The sequence below is a fragment of the Dicentrarchus labrax genome, unplaced genomic scaffold, assembly GCF_905237075.1.
Source record: "Dicentrarchus labrax unplaced genomic scaffold, dlabrax2021, whole genome shotgun sequence".
Lineage (NCBI taxonomy): Eukaryota > Metazoa > Chordata > Actinopteri > Moronidae > Dicentrarchus > Dicentrarchus labrax.
This window is the reverse complement of record NW_026136709.1, coordinates 12809501-12836887: the sequence shown is the minus strand read 5'-3', so window position 1 is coordinate 12836887 and position 27387 is coordinate 12809501. Positions and strand designations below refer to the sequence as shown.

The window sequence follows — 27387 nt, the reverse complement described above, 5'->3', positions numbered from 1 at the left end:
CAAGCACTTTGTCAGTCTGTACCACCAGACTGCCGGGCCCTAGGATCTCCATCCATCTGTACGCACATCATTTTGGGGTTTAACTGAAAATAAAAGGACTCATAGATCAAGAGATCACTGTCATCTGTTCTCTCTCTGTCGACTAAGTATGGATGTTTATGGGCATGTGTGCAAGTTCCGCTGTGCATGTGTGCGCTGAGGGGTGTTGGTATGGCTGTGTGGGTGAACTTTTGACCAATGCTTTGTGAAGATTTTTTTGTTTTGACTGAAATATGAACAACTGCATTCTACCCGATGGCATGGCTCAAGATCTCTCGAGTCCTGCTGAGTTGTGATCTGAATACCTAATGGTGTGTATGGTGGGTAGTGTTGTCCACTGAGCAAGCTTTATGGCAAATATACAATTGCCTCTGCAAGGGAAAATGAATAAAATATGTCTAAAAGTCTGAGGAGTCTGTACAAAAATGTGTGGTTCAATATGCTCATAGTTTTGGGAATATTTGTGTTATGTGTTGGTTGATTTTGACAGAGTAAAACCAAACCAAACAATTTTCTGATAACGCTTACCATGTTTTTTATGCACACTTGGAGTTTGGTTACAGGTACAAATGACACAAATATCACACTTTTCCTTTACTTGCTCTTCACACCTTATAAGAGCTGGCCACTAGTTACATGTGCTATGAACATATCATTTTAAACCATTAAGATTCATGAATTTAAGTCACATGACAACCTGAGTTTCAAAAGATTAAATAAACACACAATACGATGCTGCTAAATCACTATAAGGGGATTCAAATTTTTGATTCAAAACAAGGAGAGGAGACAACCGTAATTTATAATTTTTTTATCGAAAAATGCAAAAATATTTAAAGACAAGCATCACAAACACAATAAATACTGCATATTTACAATACAGAAGAATCCTGCTGCCCATTTTAGCTTGATGAGTGCTTATACTGTCAAGTCAGAGTAGAAAAACAGACATTTGGTATGAGGTGATTTTTTTTTTAAATGTACTCTTTAACCTGTCAAAAGCACCTGACTACTTGACAGAGTGCTGCTGTATACAGACAGAGCTCCCCAAACTGTATTGTACATCAATACGTTTTAGTGATTAACCGTAATATTTGTAACACTGTCCAATAGTCAATGAAATGACAAAACTAGTAGTGAGACTGGAGTTTGTTAAATCCAATATAAATGATCTTACACACAGTGTAAACATGTCATAATACTAATTACAGCAAACATGCACACAAGAAAACATATCTGAAAACATACTTGGAGTAGCCTACTATCTTTATTTTTCTAACTGACATACTCTGAAATACACAATCCAAGGTTGAGTTGAGTTCAAAGTCATTGTTTAGGACATACAGGGAGAGATTGAGCCACAGTTATGCAGACAGTCCTCATAAAGGTAGGCACTGGACAGGAGGAGTCAACATTTTATATCTCTGCAGGCTCCAGAAGAACCAACGCTGGTGTTTGAAGAAGGGAGTCCTATGCTGTTGCTCCACATAGTCTGACAGGGGATGAGATGTCTGGACTGTCCTCTGATCGCCCAGTCATCATAAATGGCCAGGTCTGTTAAAGTAGAAGACAACAGGTTTAGCAGTCAAGAAACACATTTTCCCCAGACTCACTATTAATTATAGTAGTCTTGATGAAGAGATTCCCCATTATTACAATGATACTGCAGGAATAGCAGGGACATTATGAGAGTGATTATGTCAGATTACAATATAAGGTTACTATAAAAGTCAAAAGTTACTTTTAAAGTTACTTTAAAAGTATAAATAAAGTGGTTTTCCATTTGTTTGTTCAAAGTTAGTACTGAGATGTTTCACTTTAAAACTTGTTTTCGTATCTGAACATCTTTGTTTTGTAATATTCATACCAGATTGACTGGGTGCGCAAAGCGATTCTCGAATCGGTCATCCTGCAGGAGCTGTCTCAGGTGAGAGATATAGCTCGATGCGAGTCGAAGCGTGTCCAATTTGGACAGCTTGGTGTCCGCTGGTACCCAGGGCAGGCTGGTTTTTAGTCTGGAGAAAGCTTTGCTCAGCACTCTCATTCGCGCCCTCTCCCTGGCGTTGGCCGCGTTTCTCTGCGACTGGCGCGCTTCCTTCTGGTGCGCCTTGGACAGTCTGCGCTCATGCTTGATCCTCCCCTCCAGGCCGTCATCATCCAACTCCTCATCCGAATACCGGCTGGGATTGTAGCAAGTCATCTTCCGTGCACTCCTCTCCAAAGGGGCAGCAGTCCCTCTGTGACATGTCTCGTAGTCCTCAGCATCACTTGCAGCAGAGCCAGTGGACATGGCTGCTCCACCTGTGCCGAGTGGCACTTCAGGGACAGCAATGACTGGAAATCTAGATTCTCAGATTTGATGAGGTTTTTTTTTTTTTTTTAAAGTTTGGAGTTTGGAAGACAGCTGACTAACACTACTTTTAAATTCCCATTTGGTAACCCTGCAAATGTCACCAAGTCATCACAGTGTTACAGTAGCAACGGCGTGAGGTCAGGTCTGGAAATTGCAGCTCTCTCTAAAAACTGAAACATGCCTCCTTGCTTAGCTACTCCTCTAATTTAAGTGTCCAGGACTTGGCATTTGTACAGAGATTTTTTCTGAACATTTCTCCTCCCCCTTTTCTCCAAGCCACCATGACCTCAGTGAGACCACAACTCTGTCTCCTTGTGTGTACTGTTAAAGACTTAATTTGCTCATCTGCAACTTGATGATTACATTAATCCCTGTAAATGATTGGCTTATTATTGGTAAATCTAGTGGGAGGTGTGATGAAATTGCAATGTGACTATAAGGATGTCTGAGGGCTGATTTTTTTTTAGCATACCATTATACTGTGTAATAATAATACACACAATTCATTGCAACATTTGGAAATGCACATATGTAATAAACAATTCCTAAGTTTGTCGGTTCCACAGATGTGTTTTGGTAATAGAAATGTCTTGAGGACCTTATCAAAAGTGCATAATCCTTTGCTGGTTTCACAGAGGGATTGGGTTTCTGCAGATGGAGCAGCCTTTCACACGGAGCCTGCGTGCACCAGCCCCAGCTGTTATCGGTTCCCATGACATCTGGAGCGTTGGCATGACAAGGGTGTGGCAGAGGCGAGGAGGCACCATCTTCATTCCCATGGTGTTGCAAACATTTTTCACTGGGCATCTTTTTCATTTTGTGTCCTCCAAACCTTTCTGAGAGCAGCGGCCGATAGAGATCAGACAGGGTAGCACATTTTAGTGTGGATTGAGAACAAGAGCTAACAGAAGTGGGGAAGAGAAGATGAGACTAAGATTGCTCCGGGCCTCTGAAGCTACAGGATCGCAAAATGTGTTTGCAGAGATACCATACTGTCTGAAAAGTTTCTATATTCGTTTTATACTAAACTTTACCCTTCAGACAGAATATCTGTTGTACTCTTTGTGATCACATCACAAAGTAAAATACAGAGCACATTTCACACTACATTCAGAAATGCAAGTCAAGGAGAAACTTTCTGTGTTCTGTGTCTATACAGCACTTACAGGAACCCGGCTTTACTTACTCAAGATATTCCAAGAAAATCCCAGGTCCCTGATAGCTATTACTCCACATAATATGTGTGAAATTTAGATTTTTTTTTATGACAATAGTAAGACTCTGCCAAGAATTACCTAACTGCAGCTGAGATGCATGCTTGATTTTGGTAGCTGGCCATGCCAGGGTCATGAAAGGGGAACGACTGTACTCTGCACTGGGATGAATGTTGTACTGTACTCCAACAGTTCCCACGATGGTGCGTAATTTATCCTAACATCCTGGCTCAAACCTCACTTTATTAAACTACTAATATATTCAGTCTTTCAAAATGTGTTATACTTGTTTATGATATTCCATTTCAGTTTCTCAGTGTCAAAATGCAAGTCACTGTGATTTTGAAGTGCTCTGTGGTTTTCCACTGCTCAAATTTCCCTCTTTCACAGACCAAGAATGCCTCCTAATCCAAGGACACATCCCCATGCTTCCCACAATCCCGCTCCTCCATGCAGTTTTCACAAGAAGACCTGACATCAGTTGGACCTTGGAGGGATCTTGGCTTATCCTTGGATGTGTCATGAGGTTGAGATATTAAGTTCCACTTGTCCTGGTAAGACAGAGCTACAGGCAGGCAGCCATCTCATCCCCTGTCACTGCATCCGTCAGCGATGTGGACGGCCTGACTGACACACTTGAAGGTGCAAGCTAAGGGATTCTACTGTTTGATTTACTCCTTATTTTATAAGCTGTCATCTTTTTTTACGTAACACAGAAAGGTATTGGCTATCTGACACATATTTCAACCTGCTGCTTCATTCGCTGTCAACAAGAAGCAGGTTGAGATAAAACAAGGTTGCTCATTAGTCATTCTGTAGATGGAGCTCCTCAAGTAAGAACAGAAAATATTATCCAAAACATCAGTGTAATTGATGGTTACATGGTTATTGCATTTGCCCTGGGAATAATTCCATTCAGGGCCAACAGTAATAAATATCACTTAAAACTTGACTTGAAGGGAGAGCTAGCATTTGTCTATCAGCAAAGACTTTCAGGGGTGGTGACCTCTATCAGGGCCCTATGCTGGAGAAGCAGAGGGACAGGTGCAAGCTCTCTCTGTTTCTCTCCCGACCTCCTTTGATTCCCAGGATCGCCACTGAAGCAGCTAGAGTGCACAGATCTGCTGGAAGTGCACTAATCAGAGGCAATAATCCATCAGCCGCTGTGAAGTTTTAGAAGTTTTTCTATCATTGTGTCATACATTAGAGACCTGTATTGGCTTACAAGACACTACACATTAATATGAACCAGATCTAGACAATTTCAAACAATATTACAAAGAAAATCACTTCATGTGATTTATATAATCAGATTTTCAGACATTGATGTCCGCAACAAAATTCCCGTTACTCATAAAGCATATATTACTGTATTGTACAATTTTTGAGCATCAAAGAAAGCTGCTGCAAGGCAAACAACTCAAACCATATACAGTCTAATGTAACTTTGGTATGTATGCATTCGTATAGATTTTGTATGCACTGAGAAAATAGTGCTTAATGGATTTAGGGTTACATAATTTTGCCTTGAGTTGTTCATTTTAGGCCTTATTGTACCTGACATGCCACTGTAATTCGTCCACACATGGGAGGTGTCCTCTCAGCTCCTATTGCAACTTTAAATTCTCTCAACCAACAAATGGAAATTTTATGAAAACTGACTGATATTCCTTTATCTTTTATGACCATAGACATGTTTAATTATGGGGTGACATAAAAGGAGAGGTAAAACATAATATTTGAGAGAAAACATATTCATGAAAAGACACATTACAGCATTATTTAAACAGCTACTGTGCACATTATGGAAGAATGACAATGCTGCATACACACCACAGATTAACGTTCATCATTATCAGTGGGTCACTAGCATAACTTAATAGCGCTGTACTGGACAAGAAGTTACTGTTTCAGTCTAAAATCATTAAATCAACTGTTACAATCAACAGTATGCATATAGTGGATGCAAGTGCTAAATCTTATATATATATATATATATATATATATATATATATATATATATATATATAATGAATTACATTGTGCAGTAGTCGTATAATTAGGTATGGTAGTGATAATTCACTTTGTAAAACTGTATAGCTGTTGCTAGATCTTTTATTTGTCTCATGCTTTTCATTTTCTCTTGGACTCGATGGCCTTCATCAGGGGGACCCACCGAGACACATTGTGTACTCTTGGTTTAGCCTGACTCAATCTTGGCCACATGCTTCCTCTGACGTTCATGGGGCCATCGTACTCGTCGGCCTCCGAGGTGATCTCCATCTTCTGGATGATGAGCTTCAAGAGGTTGTGCTGCTTCTCCAGCGTGCTCGACATCTCCTTCATCCTGAAGAGGAAAAAACACAAGTTTGTGTGGTTCGGTGATAGACTTCATCTATGCGTAATTCAGGCTTGATACTGCTGAGTGGTTCCATGTACTTAATATAGAAAGAAATACAGTGAGTCACATCTTTCTGTCTTTATTTCTTTGTCACCACTGGGGGCTGCTCATGCATCAAAAACTACTATAAAATTGCTCAATAGACCATAGTTGTTGCATTCATTGTAGAAGCTTGTTACAGACTATTTGCTCTCTAACATCTCAGTAGTAAACCTACTTGGAACATAGTTTTATTATTCCAGGGGATAGAAAACTGACTCTCATGTGATTACTTGTGTACCCCTCTTTTTACCTGTACTTCTGCTTTGTGAGTTCATTCTCTATTGCAGGGCACCTCTGTGATTTAGCCTGCAGACGACTCCAGACTTCATCTGTCTCATCATCACCTGTGAATAGTTGCCTTATGAAGTGCTGAAGAAAAGTGGTAAGGATTAAGAAAGGGAACTGACATTAGTAACAAAGACAAATCAATATGTTGTACAGTATTTTAAATATTGAAGATACCTTGGAGCATTTGCGATTGGGGTAGACGGTGATGGAGTTTTTGTCGACTCGTTTCACAAACCAGTAAGGCAGCTTATCTTCCAGAGCGGTGTGGAGTTCAATCTGGGGTCAGAAGTTCAGAGTTTAAGTCAAAGGTGCAAGTATTTTATTCTCTGTTTGACCGTAAGGTTGTACATTATTAAAGTTAAACAAATATCATCACTCATATTCTTAAGTACATCTGTCACATTAGTAATTAATTTTTTTGTAGTGAAATCTAAATAGTTAAAAAGCTATATTTGGGTTTGTCACTTAGATGTCTCACAGTACAGTCTCCTGCCAATAATATTTTTGGAGAAGTAGAACATTTTACATGTCTATGTTCCAAATCTACTTGTAAAAAGGCCTCAAGAACAAAACACCACAGCATTATCTACTGTGCTTGTGTTTGTCCATCATGGTAGACCGGGCAAGCACAGAGCAAGCATGATAAAAGATGGAATGACTTCTTTGCTTTGAAAATGAAATCCATACCTGCATGGCTATTCTTTTTAGGGCGGCATTTCTTTGTACTTCAGCAATGTCTCCAACGGCTAAACCAATCTACAACACACCCAAAAACAAATAAGAACCACGTCATCTTTTCAGCCATTTCAAAATATTAACTAGTACAGAAGTGAGAAGTACAGTAGATGTCTATAGGGAGTTGATGGGCACTATGTGCATACGTACCATCAGGTTCACCAGCAGGATTGGCATGAGCAGAACAAAATTCACAAAAATGAAATAAGTCAGAAGACCAAAAGGGAGCTCATTCTTCAGATAAGCGTCCAGGAAGTTATTTTGGTAGTTCAGTTCCCCGACCATCATCACAAAGGTTTGTATCACTGAGAGTGGCACGCTGTCAAACTCTTTCTAAGGGTAAAAAAGAATACCAATTTTATCTATCAGAGTTAGATACTATGTCACTTCTTTCAAACAATTACGATAAAACATGCCCTGGCTCAATATTCAAAATTGTCCTAAGCTTAAAATATTTTTCTATAACCTGTCTCTTTTCCATGCAACATTTTTAATGTCAGTGATTTTAGTCAAGTCAGTCAACAGAATGAGTCCAAGAAGTGATCTTACACAGTAAAATACCAAAGACTGAAATGAGCAGGTACCAGCAGCAGACTTAAAGACAGCTTCTTCCCTCAGGTTTTGAGACCGCTAAGTACAAACTTGCCTTTTTTAAGTTTTTTAATTATTTTTTAAACTGTTAATCAATTTTTAAAAGTAGCATAAAGGGAACTATATCTAAATGTAATTCAAAAACCCTGTGTTGTAAAGGACAATAAAATGACCTTGAATCCTTGAAACAGCTTGCCTGGGTTTGCCCCCATAAAACCACAATGTGTTACTTTGGATTTGGAATAGATTAAACAAACAAGATATAACATGTTAGTTAGTGGGCTGCTGGTAGGCAAGTTTTGCTACCCTAATTCAGAAATAGTTAAGTGCATTCATGTTCCTAAGAGCACAAGTATTTGGTATAAATTACCAAATGGCATTCCATCCATGCACAGTATAAACTATATTCTTGGCTCCAACAGGGATAAGGGAGAAGACATGTGTATGTTATTCTTTCTGCCTATTGGGCCCACTCAAGGGACTTGTAACATTTAGTCTTACTGAGTTTTGATTATTTCTTTCTTTTCCTACCTGGTTCAGCATCAAAGCATGGAACGCCAAACCAAATGCTAACATCAGGTACAAGAAGAGCATTACAATGCGGACCAGTGTCTTCATGATCTCCCAGAACATCACAACATAGATGCCAACACGCTCAAACCTGGAGAAACAGGAGATTATACCAGTTAGTGGCCTCTAAACCATAGAGAAGACATTATGTTGAAATGGAATTAAATCAGCGTGAACAGTACCTCTGGATATAAAAGAGAAATCCAACCCAGGAGTTTAAAACTGCCATTGCCCCTGCTTGCCAGTGTAAAGAACCCTTTACATTGAGCATGATGGGAATGATGAACAAAAGAGAGAGGATGGCTGTAAACCAGTCAGACTGGTTGGAAAAGTCCTTGAAGTAATTCCAGCGCTTTTAAGTGACAAGAAAAGCAGCAAAAATACAAAGTAGTTAGACAAACCAACAACCTTGCAGTATGAGCAATAGGTGAGTGTAGTGCTTCTATTACACTATCATGCACAACAACACTTTAACTACTGAACATGTGATGTGATGTGGGAGCGTTTCTTATAGTTATAATCAAAATGTTTCAGGCTAAGTGTGAAGGGGACATTCTGACTGTGGTCGTTCAGTGATCTTGCACATCTAAATCAGAGGGCACTCATCCATCAAACCTGATTGCCCTTGTGTCCACACAGACCTTGTGCTGAACAGATTTATGAGCACATGTGAGGTAATGACACTTGCGTAACAATACCTGTTGCGACATCTGCACCACCTCTTTTGCTATGGCATAGATGTTCATGACCAAGACCATCACCATGCAGACGGACAAGAACGTACTTTGCTGTAAAAAGGAGGAATATTGAGATTTACTTTATTATTGGATCATAATGACAAATGTTGAATAATGTCACCTTACTTATTTTTTGGTTTGGTTCTAGCTTAACAATCTGCTTTTTACCAACACGTGTGAAGACGAGCAGCTGCAATGCGAGCAACATTGTTCACATACTTGCTTGTGTACTTTGTGTGTATCTGAATAATTAAAAAGTGTATTCATTAGGGGACAGATCAGGGCAGTCAATATATATTGTATGTATGTATTGTTCAACATGTGAAAATCACTTACGCCCCTATCTAGAGCCAGTGTTTGGTTTGTTTCTTCTGGGCTACTCTAGAAACAAAGCGGTTCAACATGGCAGACTCCAAAAAACGGTTCAATCTTAAGTAACAAAAACATAACGATTTCTATATTCATGTGATTATACACTAATGAAAACATTCCTATGAATATTGAATTTTATATTCCATTTCTGCCAATACAGCCTCTTAAATGCTACACACTGGACCTTGAAATTAAACATAAATTCCACATATGTTAACAGAGAGCTTCTTTAAATTGACTGTACTTACGTGTGCCTTTCTAGTCTTCCAACCACTCAAAGCACTGTACATTCACCCATTCATACAGTGATGGCAAAGGCCATTACAAACAGAAAGTAATTAATTCATACACCAATACACCAATTTGGGGTTCAGTATTTTGCTCAAGGACACAACAGGAGGAGCCACGGATTGAACCGCCAACCTTCTGATTGGTGGACGACCCGCTCTACCTCCTGAGCCAAAGCCATCCTTAATACTGTTCACTGTACCTCTATGAAAGATACGGGCACCATGGTGATAGTGTGTTCGCCCGTGGTAGTGGTGTTAAAGGTGGGCCTCAGAGTCACTATCAGGTGAGTCAGGGGTAGCAGGCCTAACAGGTAAAAAAACATGTTGAGCAAATGAGCCGTACTCCCATAAGCAATCCTGAGGATGGAAACAAAGAAAAAACAAAACAGTCTCAACATTAGAAGAAGTAAATAATGCGCTGGTTTTTGGTGCATTCAGCAGAAAAAATCATCTTTCTTGCAATCTGATCAGTCGCAACGTAACAGAATGAGAAATGTTGAATCACGAATACACACCACTTCATCGCTAGGTACTTTTTGCAGACAGGGTGGTTGAGGAGTTCAATGCGGTTGTAGTGCACCATCGCCTTCACAAAGAGTAAAACAGAAAAATAGCCTCGTTAATGCCACATTTGGTACAAACAGAAAAATAGCCCCGTTAATGCCACATTTGGTATAAACAGAAAAAGCCTGCCAGGTAAAGCCTGAGAGATTTTAAAGTATATGCATCCTATTGATCGCCACAGGCATAATGTAGGATCACTTCAGCAGGCATACCCATGCTATGAAGTGTTTCTAACATTTGGTGGTAGATGAGATCGTTTAACAGGGCTCTGCAGACTTGGCTGCTTACCAAAGCCTATTTGTGAACATTTGCATGAAGATTTAATTTTTGAAACTTTTGGTAGGTTCATGGCCTTTGCCTCTTCAGCTGCCACTTTCCAACTGAAAACAATTAGCCCTGCTGTCCCCCGATACATCCACAGCTGACAGTCAACAGCAGTGCATAAAAAAAAAAAAAAAAAAGTGCTAATCACTAACTGCAATGGGAGACAAACACATTTATCAGCCTGTCCATAAGCATGTACACCCAACACATGGTAGCGTTAACAGGAGGACAGCAGCTCCACCTGGCCCCTTGTTGGGGTAGAGGAGGCCTAGACTGGACCGAGGATTGGACCTCGCTCTTCTTCAAGCTGACTCAAAGCAGTCTTTTTTGTGCTCCCCTTTCCACACTAAAGATTGCTAACCTGTCGCTCCTAACCAACCAAAGCTCTATTTATTAAAATTAAAAAGTTGCTTACGTTGAGTGCAGCTAGCGGCTGAACCCTCATGGTCTTGTCAGTTAACTTCTTTGTTGCAATGGGAGCTTGGAGCCATGTGAAATTGTATTCAATCTACACAACAAAAATAATTGTTTAACTTAATATTGTTTTGTACAATACAGATTATTTTTCTTTTGTGCAACTTGTAGCTGAATTACATGGTAGTCACAACTGTTGTGATCCTCATCCGATTCTCTCACACAGCGGTCCAGTAGGTGCTAAAAAAGAAAGCAGAAAAACACAGTGACAAAGGATCTAAGGGCATTAGAGCAATGCTCAGTTAGAACAGTCTATACGACATCAAACTGCAGAAAGAGACAACTTATGAAGACTAATATGCACAGATGATGTACTGTTTGATACGCATTTTTTCTTTGTCAGTGGCAACCTTGTAGGTTTCAGGAAGAAACTCAATCATTTCTAGTATTGGACATCCCTGGGTGGAGCCGACATTGAACAATCTCAAAGCCTCAGCACATCTGGAAGAAGAAAAACACAAATGAATCACAATGCCACAACAATATGTGTAGAACTGAAACACTTTTGGGAGTGACCCAGTGGTCTTTTTCCTAGAAGAAATTGATGCAAGAATTTGAATAATGGCATGGTCACTTACAACTTAAAGCTTTTGCTGTCAAGTAATAATAAACAACATATAACTCAAAGGTTGGTGATCTTTAGTTCTCCTACTTCTTATGATAGATAATCAATCTAAATTTAAACCCCATCAAATCATGTGAAAATGGATTTTCACAAAGCTGAAAAAGATTTGTTTTTCAAACTAAAAGCTGATGTTCTGGAGATACATGGTTTTCACAGGCCAACACTGAAATGCTAGATAAATACATGATTCACAAACGGAGTACATAAAACACCTGCAGTGCAGAAGCTGTTTTAAGCTGAGCTATTTCTCTACAGAAAAGACCCTTGTATTAATAACATACTTGTCACTGTCAATTACGGCGTTGACCACATCTTTCCTCCCATTCTGCAGAGCTTCATGGAGGAACGATGTGTCATTCTTGTTTAAGATGAGCTCTGCTCCCCGAGTCAGCATGAGCTTGACAGCAGCCACATGTCCCTCTCTCGCTGCGACGTGAAGCGCAGTGTTCTGGTATATCAGTACATTACAGCAGACAGTACCAATTATTTATTATTTATTAGTTATAGAACAGTCTGTATTATTCAGTGCTACTCCTACTTATTAAGGCAGCGATGTTTTTTACATAACTGTTCATGAATTGCAAAAATGTACCCATAGTCTTAAAACTGGCATCACAAAGAGTTAGATAAATTAATTACAGAGTTGGATGATGTTGAACTTTTTGAAATAATAGTAAATCGTACCCCATCCTCATCTGTTTTGTCCATTAACTTGGGATTGGCTGACAGGAGAATGTCCATAGTTTGTGTGTACCCTGCCGATGCAGCATGGTGCAGACAAGTCCAGCCCTTGTAATCACTGTAAAAAAGATATGCTCAACTAATGGGAACTGGTGATGTGTGACGGTAAGTGTAAACATTGCGTACTGCATATTGCAACCACAGCATTACAGTACATAAATGATAGTATAGTACAATGTTTCCCAACCGGGGGATCAGAATGCCCACTAGGGGTCGCCAAAGCATCACAGGCGTCTCCTGGCCTTCTTGATTTTAAGGGGGAAAACTAAATGAAACTCTTACTTTTAAACTGTATTATTTAAAATCTTAACTTTGAAGACCTGAACATAAGCTATAGCCACAGAGCTTTCACAAACTGCCAAACAGCCTCCTGCATTAGAAAAGTACACAGTTAAACAACCAAAGAGCTACTAGAACAATGATAAGAAAACAGAATGCATCAAAAAAAGAAGCCTATTAAGTATATATAATTGTTGGAATTTCAAAAAATACATAATACAGACAGAGAATTATATAAAACATGCAAAATTTACAGGGAATAATCTGCTTAAAATGAACCAGAATAGCTTGTTTTACACAAACTTCCTGCAGTTATTGTGATCACTATTTGTGTTAATTATACAGGCTATCAGTTAATAAGTATAATATCATAAAATATATCTCTTAGTCAGGGGTCATCAGTTACTCAATGTATTCAATGATAGTAAAGGGGTCCCTTAAGGAAATGGGTTGGGAACCACTAGTACACTGTGCTTTTGCATGTATATGCACTTTTTATGTTTGTGCATGTTCATGTCTTCTATGTATTTGAGTCTACCTGTGAAAGAGAGCTCCTTTGCGCAGCAACAGCTGCACAACCTTGGTATGCCCCTCTCTTGAAGCCAAATGCAGGGGTGTCAGGCCTCGCTCATCACCTTCATTTAGCAAACGGGAGTCTGTGATGGTCTCCAATAATCTGTGACATGTATTGATGCGCCCATACCTTAAAGAAGAGATAGATAAGGAGAAGTATTAGGTTGTGGAAGAACTTTTCTCACTGTTATGATCTGTTGATCTCTGAAATGGAAATGCTTTTTGAGCAAAGCCCACAGCACAGTAAAGCCAGAGGTCAGGGGCAGGTACAGCACAGTACATCTTGGAAATTGAGTATCTTGCTCAAAGACACTGAAGATTGCTGTTGCAGGGCTTGAACTTGTATGTAAAATATCGGTAAAAAGTGCTGTGGCATGTTAATGACTAATGGTGTGACAAACTGCAAGAAGACATAAACAGAAGTGACTTGTTGGCCTGTGCTATGATATTTCTTGTCTCTGAACCTTTTAAGAAGGTCAGCAGCACTTTGTGATAGTGCAGTGGGACTGGTGGAGAAAGGGAATGAGGTGTCTACTATAGTTAAGGTATGATATCATAGCATGGCCTTAATTTGCCCTCTAGCTCTAATGAAATAGAAGGTACATGATAGAAAAATCAATAACAATAATGTTGAATGTCCACTCATTTCACACTGTTAGCAACGTTTCTTCATATGTGCTTCGCTAATTGAATTCTATTCTTGTGACAATCGCTTTGGGTCACTGTATAATGGGTATGTCGCGGCAATTAATCATCAAACGCCTTTTGAGTATAGAAATTGCTCACCAGATTAAAAGAGCAGTGAGGTAACAGTTTTAAATGTAGCCACATTGTTCATTTTTCATCTGACCACTGTTGTTCAATTACAGATATAAAGGCCTGGCTTTCAGACGATCATGAGTCAAAGTCCTCTTAAGAGCCATTTTTGATTAATATTTTATAGTCCTGTGGTATCATTGATCAATATACATCACTTCAATTCTGTTGTATAGAAATCAACTGCTTCCGAGTTTTAACAGTAATAGAGTGGGGTGGTTTAGGGTGTGAATCTTGCAACTTTACTGCAAATTGAATGTTCTCATTTTAAAATAACACCACAAAACGATATAAAAGAGTTTATACAATGCATCACACACTGGTCAGTGTCAACAGCAGTTACATTGCTGGCACTTCTTTGATCAAATTTGAAAAGTTTGAGCAACTTTGAGAGAAAATCAGGTCATATCAGTATTATTTAGTTGGATGGTATGGAAAGTTATGCCCTCAGGGACCAGTCGAACTCACTGGGCAGCAAAGTGCAGTGCAGACTTCTTGTCCTTGGACTTGCATGCGAGGCCGATCTGCCCCGAGAGGCCCAACATGTTCTTCACTGAGTCATGGATACCCAGTCTGCAAGCGTAGTGGAGTGGGGTGCAGCCCTCATTATCCTCACAGCTGAGCAATGCCTTCACATTGTTATGCTAGAGTTACACAGAACACAATTATACATTCATACAATATAATGTACAGTAATATTCAACAAAGCACAAGTGAGTGCTGCAACAGTCATGCAACACAAATGGCACATTATGTAACTTCTACCATGGCTACAGTTATAAACATACATACATACATACATACACACACCCCCCCACACACACAAATACTGAGATTATATAACAATGTAATGTAACAATACTCTCAGATACAGAGAGATCCCAGTCACAGTGTCAATATTAGCCTCCCCCTGTGGCTTACTGTAGCTTTAGGTAAAGCTTACGATGTTTTAAAGAGTCATCTGGCTTAGTGAGAGTATAATAAACTTCCTCAACTGGCCTTGAATACATGCAGCTAGGCTCAAGGAAAATTGATCAAGGACAGAGTAGTAATTAGATTCCAATCTTAATGACATCTTTGTCTAAGCAGCATACAGTGCATTTGATGAGTCACAAACAGGCAACACTGATTAAGGGTACCTGCAGCACTTCTTGTGGGAGGTTTTTCAGACCCTTAGGTTGTAGAATGGCCAGGTGAAGGAAGTTACAACCGCATCTGTCTCTCACATCTACATTTGCCCCTAAAAGACATAAACATATGCATGAGTGTGAACGACCTGCGTTATCAGGTCATTTTAGAAAATAATATGAGGATTGCTGGTGGCGAAGTACAGTACGGTAGCTCACCTTTTGACAGTAGCAGAGTCACAGTTCTCCATGCTCCACAGCTCGTAGCCAGCAGCAAGGGAGAGTTTCCTTTACAGTCAATGCAATTAAGGTCTGCACCCTGAGGAGAAAATACACCATGCATGCAGCTCATTAACTACCACATTCATTTAAACATACATTAATGTAATTATTGCAAACAAATAGGACTATGGGAAAATTAGCAACATCTATATGAATGTCACATGCTTTTTTAACTGGAATGGAGTTTGCATGGAGTTTGAATTGTACACTGATTTACCGTACATAGAAATAAGATGGTGCTATTTTAAAAGCACAAACACCAGAGGTTTCTCATAATGTTAAATCACATGTGCAAGTGTGACAAAAAGTTTCCCTCTTAGGTATTTATGACGGATTATCTTATCTTAACATGAGGCATGCTGTGTGGTACATGCACAAGTTCATGGATAATTAAATGAAATGGACATTTAGGTTTTTAGATGTTGTTTAGATGTTTTAGATTTTTAAGCTTAGCTGCTGTAACAAGGCAAACATACAAATCCTTTATTGACCCCCCTGGAAAAGATATTCTCTGCATTTGATCAATCCTCAGTCAAGATCACCGACTGAACTAATTTACCTATACATGTTTTGATGGTGGGGAAACCTACACAAACACAGGGTGAACATGCAAACTCCACACAGAAAGGCCCTGACGCAGCTGGGAATCGAACCTAGGCCACCATGCCGCCTGTGTATGTCTCCTCCAACATAAGTTGCAATAGCATGTCCAGCTAATTAATCCTGCTGAAGTTTGTTGGAAGTTCATACTCCAGGCATCCCCGGCTAATGTTACCCGAGACAGTGTTACGTGTGATGAACACATCGTTTAGCCGTCATCCTCAAAACCTCGTTCTCTTAACGTTAAAAGTGAAAACCTACTGTAAGCCAAACAGTCGAACTGGCTGATGTTAAAACAAACTGACAGTCTTATGTTAAGTTTTTTCCTTATCATACTAATATTAAGACTACAGTCTATAATTCATCAACTGATCTGATGAAATTGCTGACTTTATGCCTGGGGAATTCAGCTTCAGCCTCATTTTATGCATGTAGCCATTAAGTGCATATTTAACACCCTTTTACAAGTTTCCCATTTTAAAACGAGTCAGATGGAAACATTAAAACGTCAGCCAGAGACAGTGTTTTCAACCAACTCATCCAGCTAACTTGAGTTTAATTATTTTTCTAGCTACAACTGATCAAATATGTCCTTTTAGCCAAAAAGAATTGCAGACTAGAATTGAAGACTGCTTTTGACCACCTCTGTCTGAAATAAAGTACTTAAAAAAATGTAGGCGAATCTGCCATGGCGTCCTAAAAATGAACATGAATATATCCTGTTCAGTGAAATAAATTAATACATTTTTTTATCTCATTCATATGCAGTTACAGAAACACCAGATGAGAGGAAAGGGGCGACACTGAAGCAACATTGTATTTTCAAAAGCAATTAAAATATGAATGACACAAATTGGTCCTCATTTTGAAAAAAAACAAACACTAACATCAAAGAGGCTAATTATTATCTCTGTCGTGGCCTTATTTGTTAGTGTAAAAACCACACAGAAAGTCAAAATCTCTAATTCTAGCACTGAAAAGCAAATGTATTCTCTGGTCTTTGGTGAATGACGTCAGTTTCTCTTACTCTTACTCTCTGTGAGATAAACACACTCAGTGTGTAAAAGTTTGTTTCCTGTTGCCGTGTTTGCAAACAGAATGAGCTGACAGGAAAACTGGACCCAGCTTTTTCCTAGCAACACAGTTCTTTTAAAACAGTGAATGGAGTGCAACAGATGGTGACAGATGGTCTACAAGCAATGGGTAGTGCCTGAATAGCGGTGTATTAATTGTTGTGTATTTAAATGCAAACATTGTTTAGTGGCGGCAATGGGAACACACATTGTAAAATGACCTAATCACTAAATTAACTCCAAGGGACATTGAAAACAGTTCCTGGCGTAGATGCAAAAGTTGTTGATTTGCCTTTTAATTTGCACATTTGGAATATTTGGTATAGAAATAAATCAGCTTTCCTGTCTTCAATGTAATTAATTGGCAAGATAACACAGGCCCTGATATTGAAGGTGGAAATGTCATGTGCATAACAGCTGCAGGGTGTGTTCATATGAGTCAGTGTGTGTGTGTGTGTGTGTGTGTGTGTGTGTGTGTGTGTGTGTGTGTGTGTGTGTGTGTCCCTTATTTACCAAAGAAATTAGGTACTCTGCCAGCTCTACGTGGTCAAATATTGTAGCCCTGGAAAGGTAAACACAGTTGTTGTAAAACAGCCACACAACAAGTGATTTGTGAGTCAAGGTCTTACCATTGCTGTCAGATGCTGAACAAGGATGATCTCATTCTAATTCTGCCTTGTCAGAGTATGATATAACAGATTTTCCTTTGTGGTTACATCTTTTATCTCCTGGATTGTAATGGCTCACTTCAATGACGCACTTTAACAACTATTTCCTGGTATTCTGGGGACATTGTGCATCACGAAGAGACTTAAATGGAGAAAAGATGATTTCCATGACTGAATGATGATCTGGGGAGGCTTGAAAATCTCGAAATCTAAAATCCACAGATCATGCTATGGCTGGGGAAAGGCAATGGCATGACCAATTTAGAGGTCATGAGTTAGACTTATTGGACGTCAAACCAGCTATTAGTCAGTTTAGTGATGGTATTTTACAGTACATTACAGCAATGATATCAAAATAAGAATATAAAGGACTTTTATTTCCAGAGGGTAAACAGGGTTACATGGATCCAACCCCCTTCCCTTGCCCTTGTATCTGGTCTCATTCTGCTGCTGTCTGTGCCAACACAAATAGCTTTTAGATAAAATCAATGTGGAAAGCATATCTTTATTATGTATTTATATCATTATTACTGTTTATTGTTCATTATTCTGCTATCCATACACAAGAGTTTTATATCTTTGTTCCTCTTGTTTGTCACAGTGTTATAGTGTTGATATTATGCACATGGATTGATCTTTACACAGCATGAGCAAGAAGTTGAGATGGTAACCAAAGATATAACATATCTACATGAACGCAGCGATTAAAAGAGGCTTAACTCTGAATAGTTTAATTGAAACAATGTCGGTTCATAATGATTTACAACTGTGAAGTTTTAACTGTAGCCTACAGGGCTACAAAGTTTTTCTGAAGTTTTGTAAAAGCTCAGACAGCATACAGTAAGTGACAGCAATGCGTCTCTGTCTCATCAGACCCTTGTGGATCAGCTTGACCAAATATGACACCACAGCTGACAGCTGCTTAGCGTAGCTAAGCATAAATACGGGAAAAGGGGAAACTGCATCAAGCATCATACACTTTCATGCATTCTGGTGACTTTTTATGGACCAATTTGTGCCTTTTATGCATCAATTTATGGTGGCAGTGTTTTTATTTTATAAACTAAAACACAATTCAAAACATAATGGAATATAATGCAGTAAGGCTCTGAGGCATTCTGTATTGCTTTCCAATATTTATTTTCCTCTGGATCAAATTTAATGTTACCCATGCTGAATAAACACATAGGCGTCATTTACTCGTCGGTCCTCTTTTGTGTCTTTTGTTTGGGGAAGTAACCTCTTCGAATGTGCACGTGGCACCTATTCAAGTCAATGATAAATTAATTCATTAATTAATTTCTAAGCTCGTGCCGCTTGTTGTGTCAGCTGTGTATACTTAGCCTAGTTATAATGTAAATTATCATTCAGTTGTGATGTATGCATTACTAAAATAAAAGCGGTTGCACCACAGAGATAAGTTACAACACGATTTCTAAATAGGAAATAAATAGTTACACATGTCCCTAAGTTAAGTGTAAATAATAAAATGTCACAGAATTATACTCATAAATAGTAAAACAGCCACACAGCATTATTCTTTCATTAATTGCAGCCATTTTGCAATACAGTAATCCAGTAGAGACCTAATTTATTAATATGACATTTTAATATCAATCTAGCTCACTACAGTGTGCTACGATGCCATGGGGCTTGTGCCAACCAGAGAGTTAATGCACACAGTAACCATGACGATGGATTGTTGATTGATTGTTGATTATGACTTTACTTCAGTCAGTTCAGTCTTTAAATTAGACAAAAAAATGAAAGAACTGTCTGAGAAACTCTCAGAATCGGGGTGAAGGGATAGGGTAAGCCCACCTGTGTAGAGGGGTCTGACACGCCCCATCAGTTAGGTTAATGATGTCTTCCACTTGGTCAAAGGAGGACAGCATCAGTTTGACTACCTCAGTAGCACCCTGGGTGCAGGCCAAATGAAGCGGTGTGGACCTGTCATTCTGGGTGGCAACAAACATGGATACATTATGAGCAATGAATAATGAACAAATATAATGAATATTCACAAACTCTTCAAGCATGATTATGTCTGCTCCACTCAGAGGCACTGCGACGTACTGAGTTAGACAGAGCAGAACATAAACATGCACACAGGCTCCCACATGTAGGGGAGAGTGGGCTAAGATTTTCATATTTAGGATCACTACATCAAGGCAATCATAGTTTTGTCGCTAACTAATATATCTGCATATATTTCAGGATGTTGTGCATCCCTTCAAACAAACAGAATGAGTGTAAACATAACTGTTTCGATAATATAGCATGTTCAAAAAAGTTACCCAGTGTATGGGGTAAGTTGAGCATAGGAGCGGGGTAAGATGAGCCGTATCCCTACTCCCCCACTTTTATGCTAGGTTTATGACCTCATGTTGTAGCTCATAGATACCACAATTGATGCATAAAACAAATTTAAAATTATCTATTTTGGTCTAAACACAATTGTCATGAAACTTATGATAGACTAAATTCACTTTCAAGAGTGAAAATTTATTTTTTGGAAATAAATATCAAACCACTTTACCCATGTGGTTCTTACATTCACAGACTCCATCCTTCCTAAATATTTGGTCACATGATCAATGTTTTTTACCATTTCCTAGCAACAAGGGGTTGCTCAACTTACCCTTTGGTTCAACTTACCCCACTCTTCCCTACTCACTTACACCCATACATATTGTACAGTGTAACATTAGCAAGGATATCCCAGACTTGCTGGCTGAACACCGGGTGCTGTAACACAAGCCTTTAATGAGATAACCAGGACTGGCAGGAGGAGGCCAGTGATCGCTCCACTCAGCTTCACTGTGTAAGTGGAGGTAATTTGTATCAATTTAGCCAACCGAAGCTATTACTGTACTCACTATTCCTGCTGTAGCTTCGGCCACTACCCCACGGCTAGACATAAAGATCACTCCCAGATGGGCATGATAAGACTGACATGCTCTAACAATTCGGTACAGACACCCTTTGCCAGCTTTACAGGTGTAGGCAAATGAGATCTAGATTAAAAAACAATGCAAATCTGGCAAAGCAAACAGTGGACAGATGGGAGATGGATATGAATACATCCAATCTGTAGCTCCCAGGCATTAATATGTTCATGACGATGTGATGCAGAGGGGTAGAGAACACATTGGTGACAAACAATTGAACCAATGTAGAGATTTACATGATATATTTCTCAATCAGTACCTGTTGCTGGTCAACTTTGGCCCCAGTAGCAATGCAGAGACTGATGGCCTCCATATTCCCACCACGTACAGCCAGATGGAGGGGGCTGCTGCTGGACTTGTCTAAATAGTTGATGTGTAATTCACTTCGGTGGCCAAAATCCTCTCCTGCCAGCAGAGAATATAAAACATTTTTTCTTAATTGTGAATAATATACTGAATACATATTAGGCTCATAATGAAGGTTTCTTAGTTAATGCTTGTTGGTAAAAGCTTGTTTGTTTTTATTGCTGACAGGCCTTCAAGGGAATTTCTATTGCAGGGCCTCCATCTTGTCCCTTGTTTTTTTTGTGCGTGGAAGGAAGTAATGAGTAATTGTGTCCATTCATGGTGGGCTGTCTGTGTAAATTCCCGAACAGCACAAGAATGCGAATACCCATTAATTCCCTTGCTGAGCAATCACAGATATATCATAAATATTTTGTGCTCTGACTAAACCTTCCTCCAACAACACAAGATTTACCAAACAGACCTCCCACTGTGAATAAACACTGTCTGTCTGTGGCATCTGGCCTCCAGTGTACAAAGTAGCGCAAGCATTTTTCTGCTAAACGTCTCTGGGGGCTCAGGTGAACTCTGGGTTTAATGCGCTGTTTGGCCTTGTAAAAACTTTTTCATTATTGTCAGCACTCTCAATTTTTGATGACAGATCATTCTTTTTGTCATACCGAACTTCAGGATCACTTCCATGGCTTTCTTAGCACCTGCAAAGGAAGCTGCGTGGATGGGGAAATGGCCGAGCTTGTTCTGTTGGCAAAGCTTCGCTCCATGCTTTAGCTTTGACAGACAGGGAAATGGATGGAGACAAAGAAAAACAGAGATAATTCTTTGTCAGAGATGAAGCTGCAGTGGGCTGGCAGTCAGTATAAAGAACAGCTACATAATCTGTTCTGTACAGCTGGACAGTTATCCTTTACAGGCTGGTGCAGGTAGACAGTGGAGTTAAATGAATACATGAGTCTGAAAGCATCACTCTTGTACATACCAATATGTTGAGAGCCTCACAGTTATTGAGGGAGCAGGCAAGTATCACCGGGGTGTTCCCAAGGTCTCCCTGTAGATTCTTGTCTGTAGCACTGTAGGACAGCAGCAGCTGCAGGGGGGCGGAGGTAAAAACTTAACAGTGAGTTCTGTCCTGTTTCTGTCCTCAACTCTCTTACATATATGGCTGTGTCCTTTCCCCCACCATACTGTGTCAGTCTGTGGACGACAGCCAGATGCTATGGGGACGAGGGGACAAGGTCTTTCCAAGTAGACGGTTGAGTCAGGTTTTGTCAGATATGTAAACAGTTGTCAGTTGTTTAGAGTGCAGTGGCTGCTCTGAGTGGCAAGTTCATGCACTGTAAAAGGTGGGATGTGATAATATGATTGTTGGAAAAAGTAATATTCAAGTGCAAAAAAAGTAGTAAAATCTATAGTGGCAGCAATATGCTAATGTAAATATACTCCTTTAAGGATTGTAGGAAAATTACTTAGGTGGGATCTGGTGCCGAATCTTATTTTATTTGATAAAAAATACAATGAATTGAAATGTTTTTTAGACCCTCTAGACCCTCTCATTCACTGCAATGCCTTCCCCTCAAAATCTGAAAATAGTATATTTATTGCAAACATTAAATTATGAAAACACTGCCACAAAATAAACTGTTCCACCAAATAAGTGATGAAGGGCTAGTGCATCAAGATGTTTTGACCCCACCCCATATCCTCTGTATATGGCAGAAGGCACACAATAAAACCATCTTCTTGATGTAACTATTTGATCCGTTTCTCATATAATAAATCTCACAAATGTTAAATAGGCAATAAAGTAGAGATGAAACCCTCCACTCCCTTTAACAAAAAAAAAAAATCCAACTCCCTCCACTTTCTCTCATGCCCTCTCCTTCCCCGATAATTCTTGTACAGTCCTTTAAAAAAAATAGTTAAATATTCCATTACAAAAGATAATTAAGTATTAGCTGTGAAGAGTAACTCATTCTTTAGATTGGTGACTTTCATTGCAGTGCAATGGAGATTACATAATCTCCACTGACAAGAAAAGAGTACTCATCAATATCTATGCATGAAGTTGTGTAATCGTGCTATGTATTTTTTCCCTAAAATACTCACCACTGCATGCGGTGTGCTGTTTGGGCCTAAATAAATCAAGTGCCTCTGCAGTGACCTTGTTATCAGCGTGAAAAAACAAAAACACTGGAGCACTTCATATGAATTGTTATTTCAGCTGGGCGCTTTCAGCTTCCTCACCTCCACCAGGTTGTTGTGTCCGTGGTTGACAGCCAGGTGCAGAGGGGACATGAGGGCAATGTTGAGGATGTTGGGGTTGGCCCCCAGGTCCAGTAGAGCCCTGCAGCTCTCTGCCTGGTTCCTCTCCACTGCCCAGTGTAGGGGCGCATTGCCCTGTTCATCGGAGCTGTTCAGCTCTGAGAGGGGATATGAGAGCACATGCAAATACAAACACACACACACAAATGCATTCACGGATGCATGTAAATAGAGTCAACTCTTATAAGTACCAGATGCAGTACTGTGTGTAATGTAACATGTTTTATACTATAACCTAAAGACAGAATTATGGTGATGCACAATACACATATTTTACTTGTGCTGAAGTGCAACTTATGATAGATTACTGAGTCATGCCTACCCTGTGAGTCTATGACAGTAGTGATGAATTGGATAAGGGTGATGTAGCCCCCTGCGGCGGCATGATGAAGGGGACTAGCTCCACATTCATCTTTCTCACTCAGGACCTCTGGGTTCTTCTTCACCAGGTTCTCCAGGAGAGCCAGGTCACCCTTCTCAGCCAACTAATATAGAATGAAAGGAGAGTGAAGATAATAGAAGAGCCTGTTATATGTTTTCATAGTGAGAATTAATACTTGTATCAACAGCTATCAGTGTCTTGTTTCTGTTGCAATAATATCTATTACATAATGTCTGTTCAGTTTACGGACTCACGTAACATTATTATACAACACTAGAGTTGTCTTCAGGTCTCCATCCAGCTGTGACTTTCTATAATGTTACACAGGGTTGGGATTAATGGTAGTGTATTACATAAAGACTCCTCATATTGTAAATACTTACTTTTAGAGAAACCATGTCTTAAAAAAGTTTTTTTAAATTATTTGTTGATTCATTTGTTCATGTACTATGTAAAATAATTATTTATTCTAAATAAATGTGCTTGTTTTTCATACAGTTCGGTGACAGCCTCACCTCGAATACATTAAGGTTTGCCAGAGCTGAATCTTCATCCTCTATCACATACGTATAACAACTGGTCTGTCGGGCCACGTCCCTGCTGAAGTTCATCACTCAACTCACTATAGTCAAACCCCGGGGACCCACATGAAGGGTGACGGCACGTGTCTAAACATAACCACACACACACAAACACACATGGATGCACATATCTGTATGCAGGCAACATCAAAATACTAAAACAGAAAAAAAGAAATCCACCATAGTTTCAATTACATCACATAACTGAGTGTACAAAGCCTGCTTTACAAGCTAGGAGAACATAGAGTGTTATGTGACCGAGAGGGCAGATAATGCCTTAAGCCATAGGCTCCTCTTGCCATGAGGGGATATGGGCACAGATGACTTTGTCTTTACCCGGAAGGGCATTCAGATCCGGCAAGTGTTTGGAGGTTGAAACCCTTCTGTTGAAGAAAGCAATTATCTTCTTCGCAGCTGGGGGGCTGCTTGTTTGAATCTGTCCCAGGTGTCCTTGAGTGATCCTGGGTGAGTGAGATTGAGAAAGACCTTGTAATTGTATTGTTTGAGGCCCTCAGTCACATCGCAAGGCCAAACAACAAATGACATTTTTGGGTGAGAAAATTACTATGGAGAATTCTCATTGGAAATCCCGTCGACCTCATGCAGCAGCCTTCCTTAAGTGTAGACTGTGACTGATCCAGCTTCAGGTCAAAACAGCAACTCAGTTTTTCTGGAAGTTCATTTTGTGGAAACGTTATGTTGCCCGTATTGTACATTTACATTTAGAGGTTCTAACTGGACCTGCTCCTTTAAGGTGAGCAGAATGACTCTCACCAGCTGAGAGATCAATGATTAACTCTAACCTCTGTGAGCTGTGGTCAATCAATTTAATTCACTTCTCTTCAGGCAGCTCTGCAGATTAGCAATGGATTCGTCTGACATGTTAATAAAGAAAAAGAATCATCAATTAAAAGTGTAGCTCTTACTCCAACATCTGGTGTTTGCTTCAGGGGACTTCACAAGGATTTACACACTAATTATGTACATACATACATATAGACTATTGCTACAGATGTTACAGAGGTAGCATTTCTGCTGAAGAAGACCCAGAAATGCAATTTAATGTAGTTACCCTATGTTTGTATGTAGTAAAACATTTCCATCCACTGATACCATTGATCAGGCACTTAAGTCGTCACCACAAAGTAAACGTGGTCACTTCATCTCCTCTGTAGCCCACATAGAACTTCATATTACAGTAAAAAACATTGCAGCCTCAGTTTCTTCTAATTGCCCACTGCATTTCATCCTCCCCATCATTTCCGAGCAACAGTAGTAAATAATCACCATTGTTTTTTGTAATTGAGCCACTCATCTGTTGGCAGAAGCCGCATATACAGGAAGTACACTAATGGGCACTGGTAAAGACATTTCCCAAACAGCTTAAAAACAGGTTTGTATATGTAATTGCATTTAACAATAACATCTTTTAATGCAAGGAATTCGCTTTATATGTTTAGTCTTACATTGTTCATATTCAACAGTACACAGTAGACACACATGGGATAAATGTTTGCTTATAGAATTTAATTAAAAAAACAATAATATTGTGACCAGTCTGATTTTAAACAATAGAGAGATTCTCAATTAAGAATTATAGTTAAATTTAAAGTGTCACATGGACTATTAGATTATAATTATGATTGTAATCATGGAACATCTAAGTGATTATAACCTGAAATATTAATTTAAGTGACAAAGTCAAATAAATAAAGAAGCAGTTTAAGTGCAATTTTGAGTTACTACTAATTTAGATATTTCCATTTTATGCTACTTTATATTTCTACTCCACTACATTTCAGGAGGAAATATTTGCCTTTTTACTCCATCACATTTATTTGACAGCTACAGTTACTTTTCAGATTTGATATAAAAAGAAAAATATCATACAACACATTGTTAAACCAGTGGTTTTCAACTTTTTGGGCTTCTGACCACTCACAAAAAAGCTGTGTCAGGTTGAGTGAGCTTTTCACATTTTTAAATTGTTAGCAGTTCCACCAAGAGGAATAACTATTTAATGCCCAAAGAGGTAAAATGATCCGTTATTTCCAAAAACATCCAAAAATGATGAAATTATGACCCTTTCCAGACTGTAGTATATAACTGTATATAAAGAAATTAACTTGAACAGTAGAACAGTAACAATGCCACAGTGAACACTGATACATCAGGGACAAAACTCGTCATTTTACTTTAATACTTTAGCTCAGTTTTGCTGCTAATACTTCCGTACTTTTACTTAAATAGAATTTCTCACATGGAATTTTTAGTTGTAAAAAACATTACTATAAAATATAAAGTTATTAGAATTTCTACATTTTTGTATTTTGCTTAAGTAAAGGATCTGAATATGTCTTCCACCAATGTAAAGAAATATTTACTGAGGGAGTTTGTTGCTGCACTCAATGTGGACACTTGTTGGATGTCACTCACACTCTGCACAATAATCCAGCTGCATCAGACATTTTTAGTAAAGCTGTAATTTTAAGTGAAACACCAGTTAAAACTACAATGAAGGTCAGCATCAAAAATACCCCTAATATTTATCTTTTATCCTTGATAAATAAGCAGTAAAGTTCATTCACCATGAAAGACAATGGTACTTACTGTGATGCTGGTGTTGAGCTGAGCAATCAGGATGTTCTCTTCACTGCTGCAATAGGGCTTTTAAATAGTGTGCTGAGAAGAGCTGTTACCCAGTCTGTCTCCTAATGCACGCAAGACTCTGCCCCTTGTGACCAAATGACACTCATGATGTTTCCACAAAGAAGACAGACAGAAAAGGCAAACCCATTTTGTAATGTGATAGGACATTTAGCTGGCAGCAACACATTAAGCATGACAAACATGATACCGCTGTCTCATTCACAATACATTTTACTGAAAACCCCTATCCTTTTTAATCTTTTACACAATAATGAAAGTATTAAAAAGTGTTTTTCATTTCCCATCTTCTCATGTTCTTTCCACTAGAGGAACCAGAGCACGCATTCATGTCCAAAACAATCCTTGCCATCATTTCAAGTTAGCTGGGCTGACCTTATTATTGTGTAGTATTTGAAGGCTT

The 27387-nt window shown here is 39.1% G+C and overlaps 2 protein-coding genes across 3 annotated transcripts; both read right to left on the bottom strand.

Annotated features, from left to right (window-relative positions):
* Positions 1–835: 835 nt before the first annotated feature.
* On the bottom strand, positions 836–2568 carry LOC127369235 (musculin). The gene is made up of 2 exons (XM_051410366.1): positions 1907–2568; positions 836–1593 (listed from the first exon to the last, which is right to left on the bottom strand). Exons 1-2 carry the CDS (start codon positions 2327–2329, stop codon positions 1510–1512), a joined length of 507 nt encoding a protein of 168 aa, XP_051266326.1. The 5' UTR covers positions 2330–2568; the 3' UTR covers positions 836–1509.
* Positions 2569–5273: 2705 nt separating this feature from the next.
* On the bottom strand, positions 5274–27023 carry trpa1b (transient receptor potential cation channel, subfamily A, member 1b). 2 transcript variants are annotated; one of them, XM_051410308.1, is made up of 29 exons: positions 26928–27022; positions 24654–24778; positions 24252–24404; positions 23677–23839; positions 23277–23452; positions 22012–22119; positions 21695–21803; positions 20989–21134; positions 19600–19736; positions 17624–17672; positions 15375–15474; positions 15168–15268; positions 14497–14672; positions 13178–13342; positions 12304–12418; positions 11901–12067; positions 11345–11435; positions 11115–11174; positions 10936–11028; positions 10148–10218; positions 9833–9989; positions 8932–9021; positions 8416–8585; positions 8195–8324; positions 7223–7405; positions 7025–7093; positions 6512–6613; positions 6300–6418; positions 5274–5953 (listed from the first exon to the last, which is right to left on the bottom strand). In XM_051410308.1, the coding sequence occupies exons 3-29, from the start codon at positions 24345–24347 to the stop codon at positions 5740–5742; spliced, it is 3357 nt and encodes a 1118-aa protein (XP_051266268.1). In that variant the 5' UTR covers positions 24348–24404; positions 24654–24778; positions 26928–27022; the 3' UTR covers positions 5274–5739. The 2 variants fall into 2 exon arrangements, with proteins under 2 accessions (XP_051266268.1, XP_051266270.1); XM_051410310.1 differs by lacking the exon at positions 24654–24778 and having other exon boundaries at positions 26928–27023.
* Between the last annotated feature and the right edge of the window lie 364 nt (positions 27024–27387).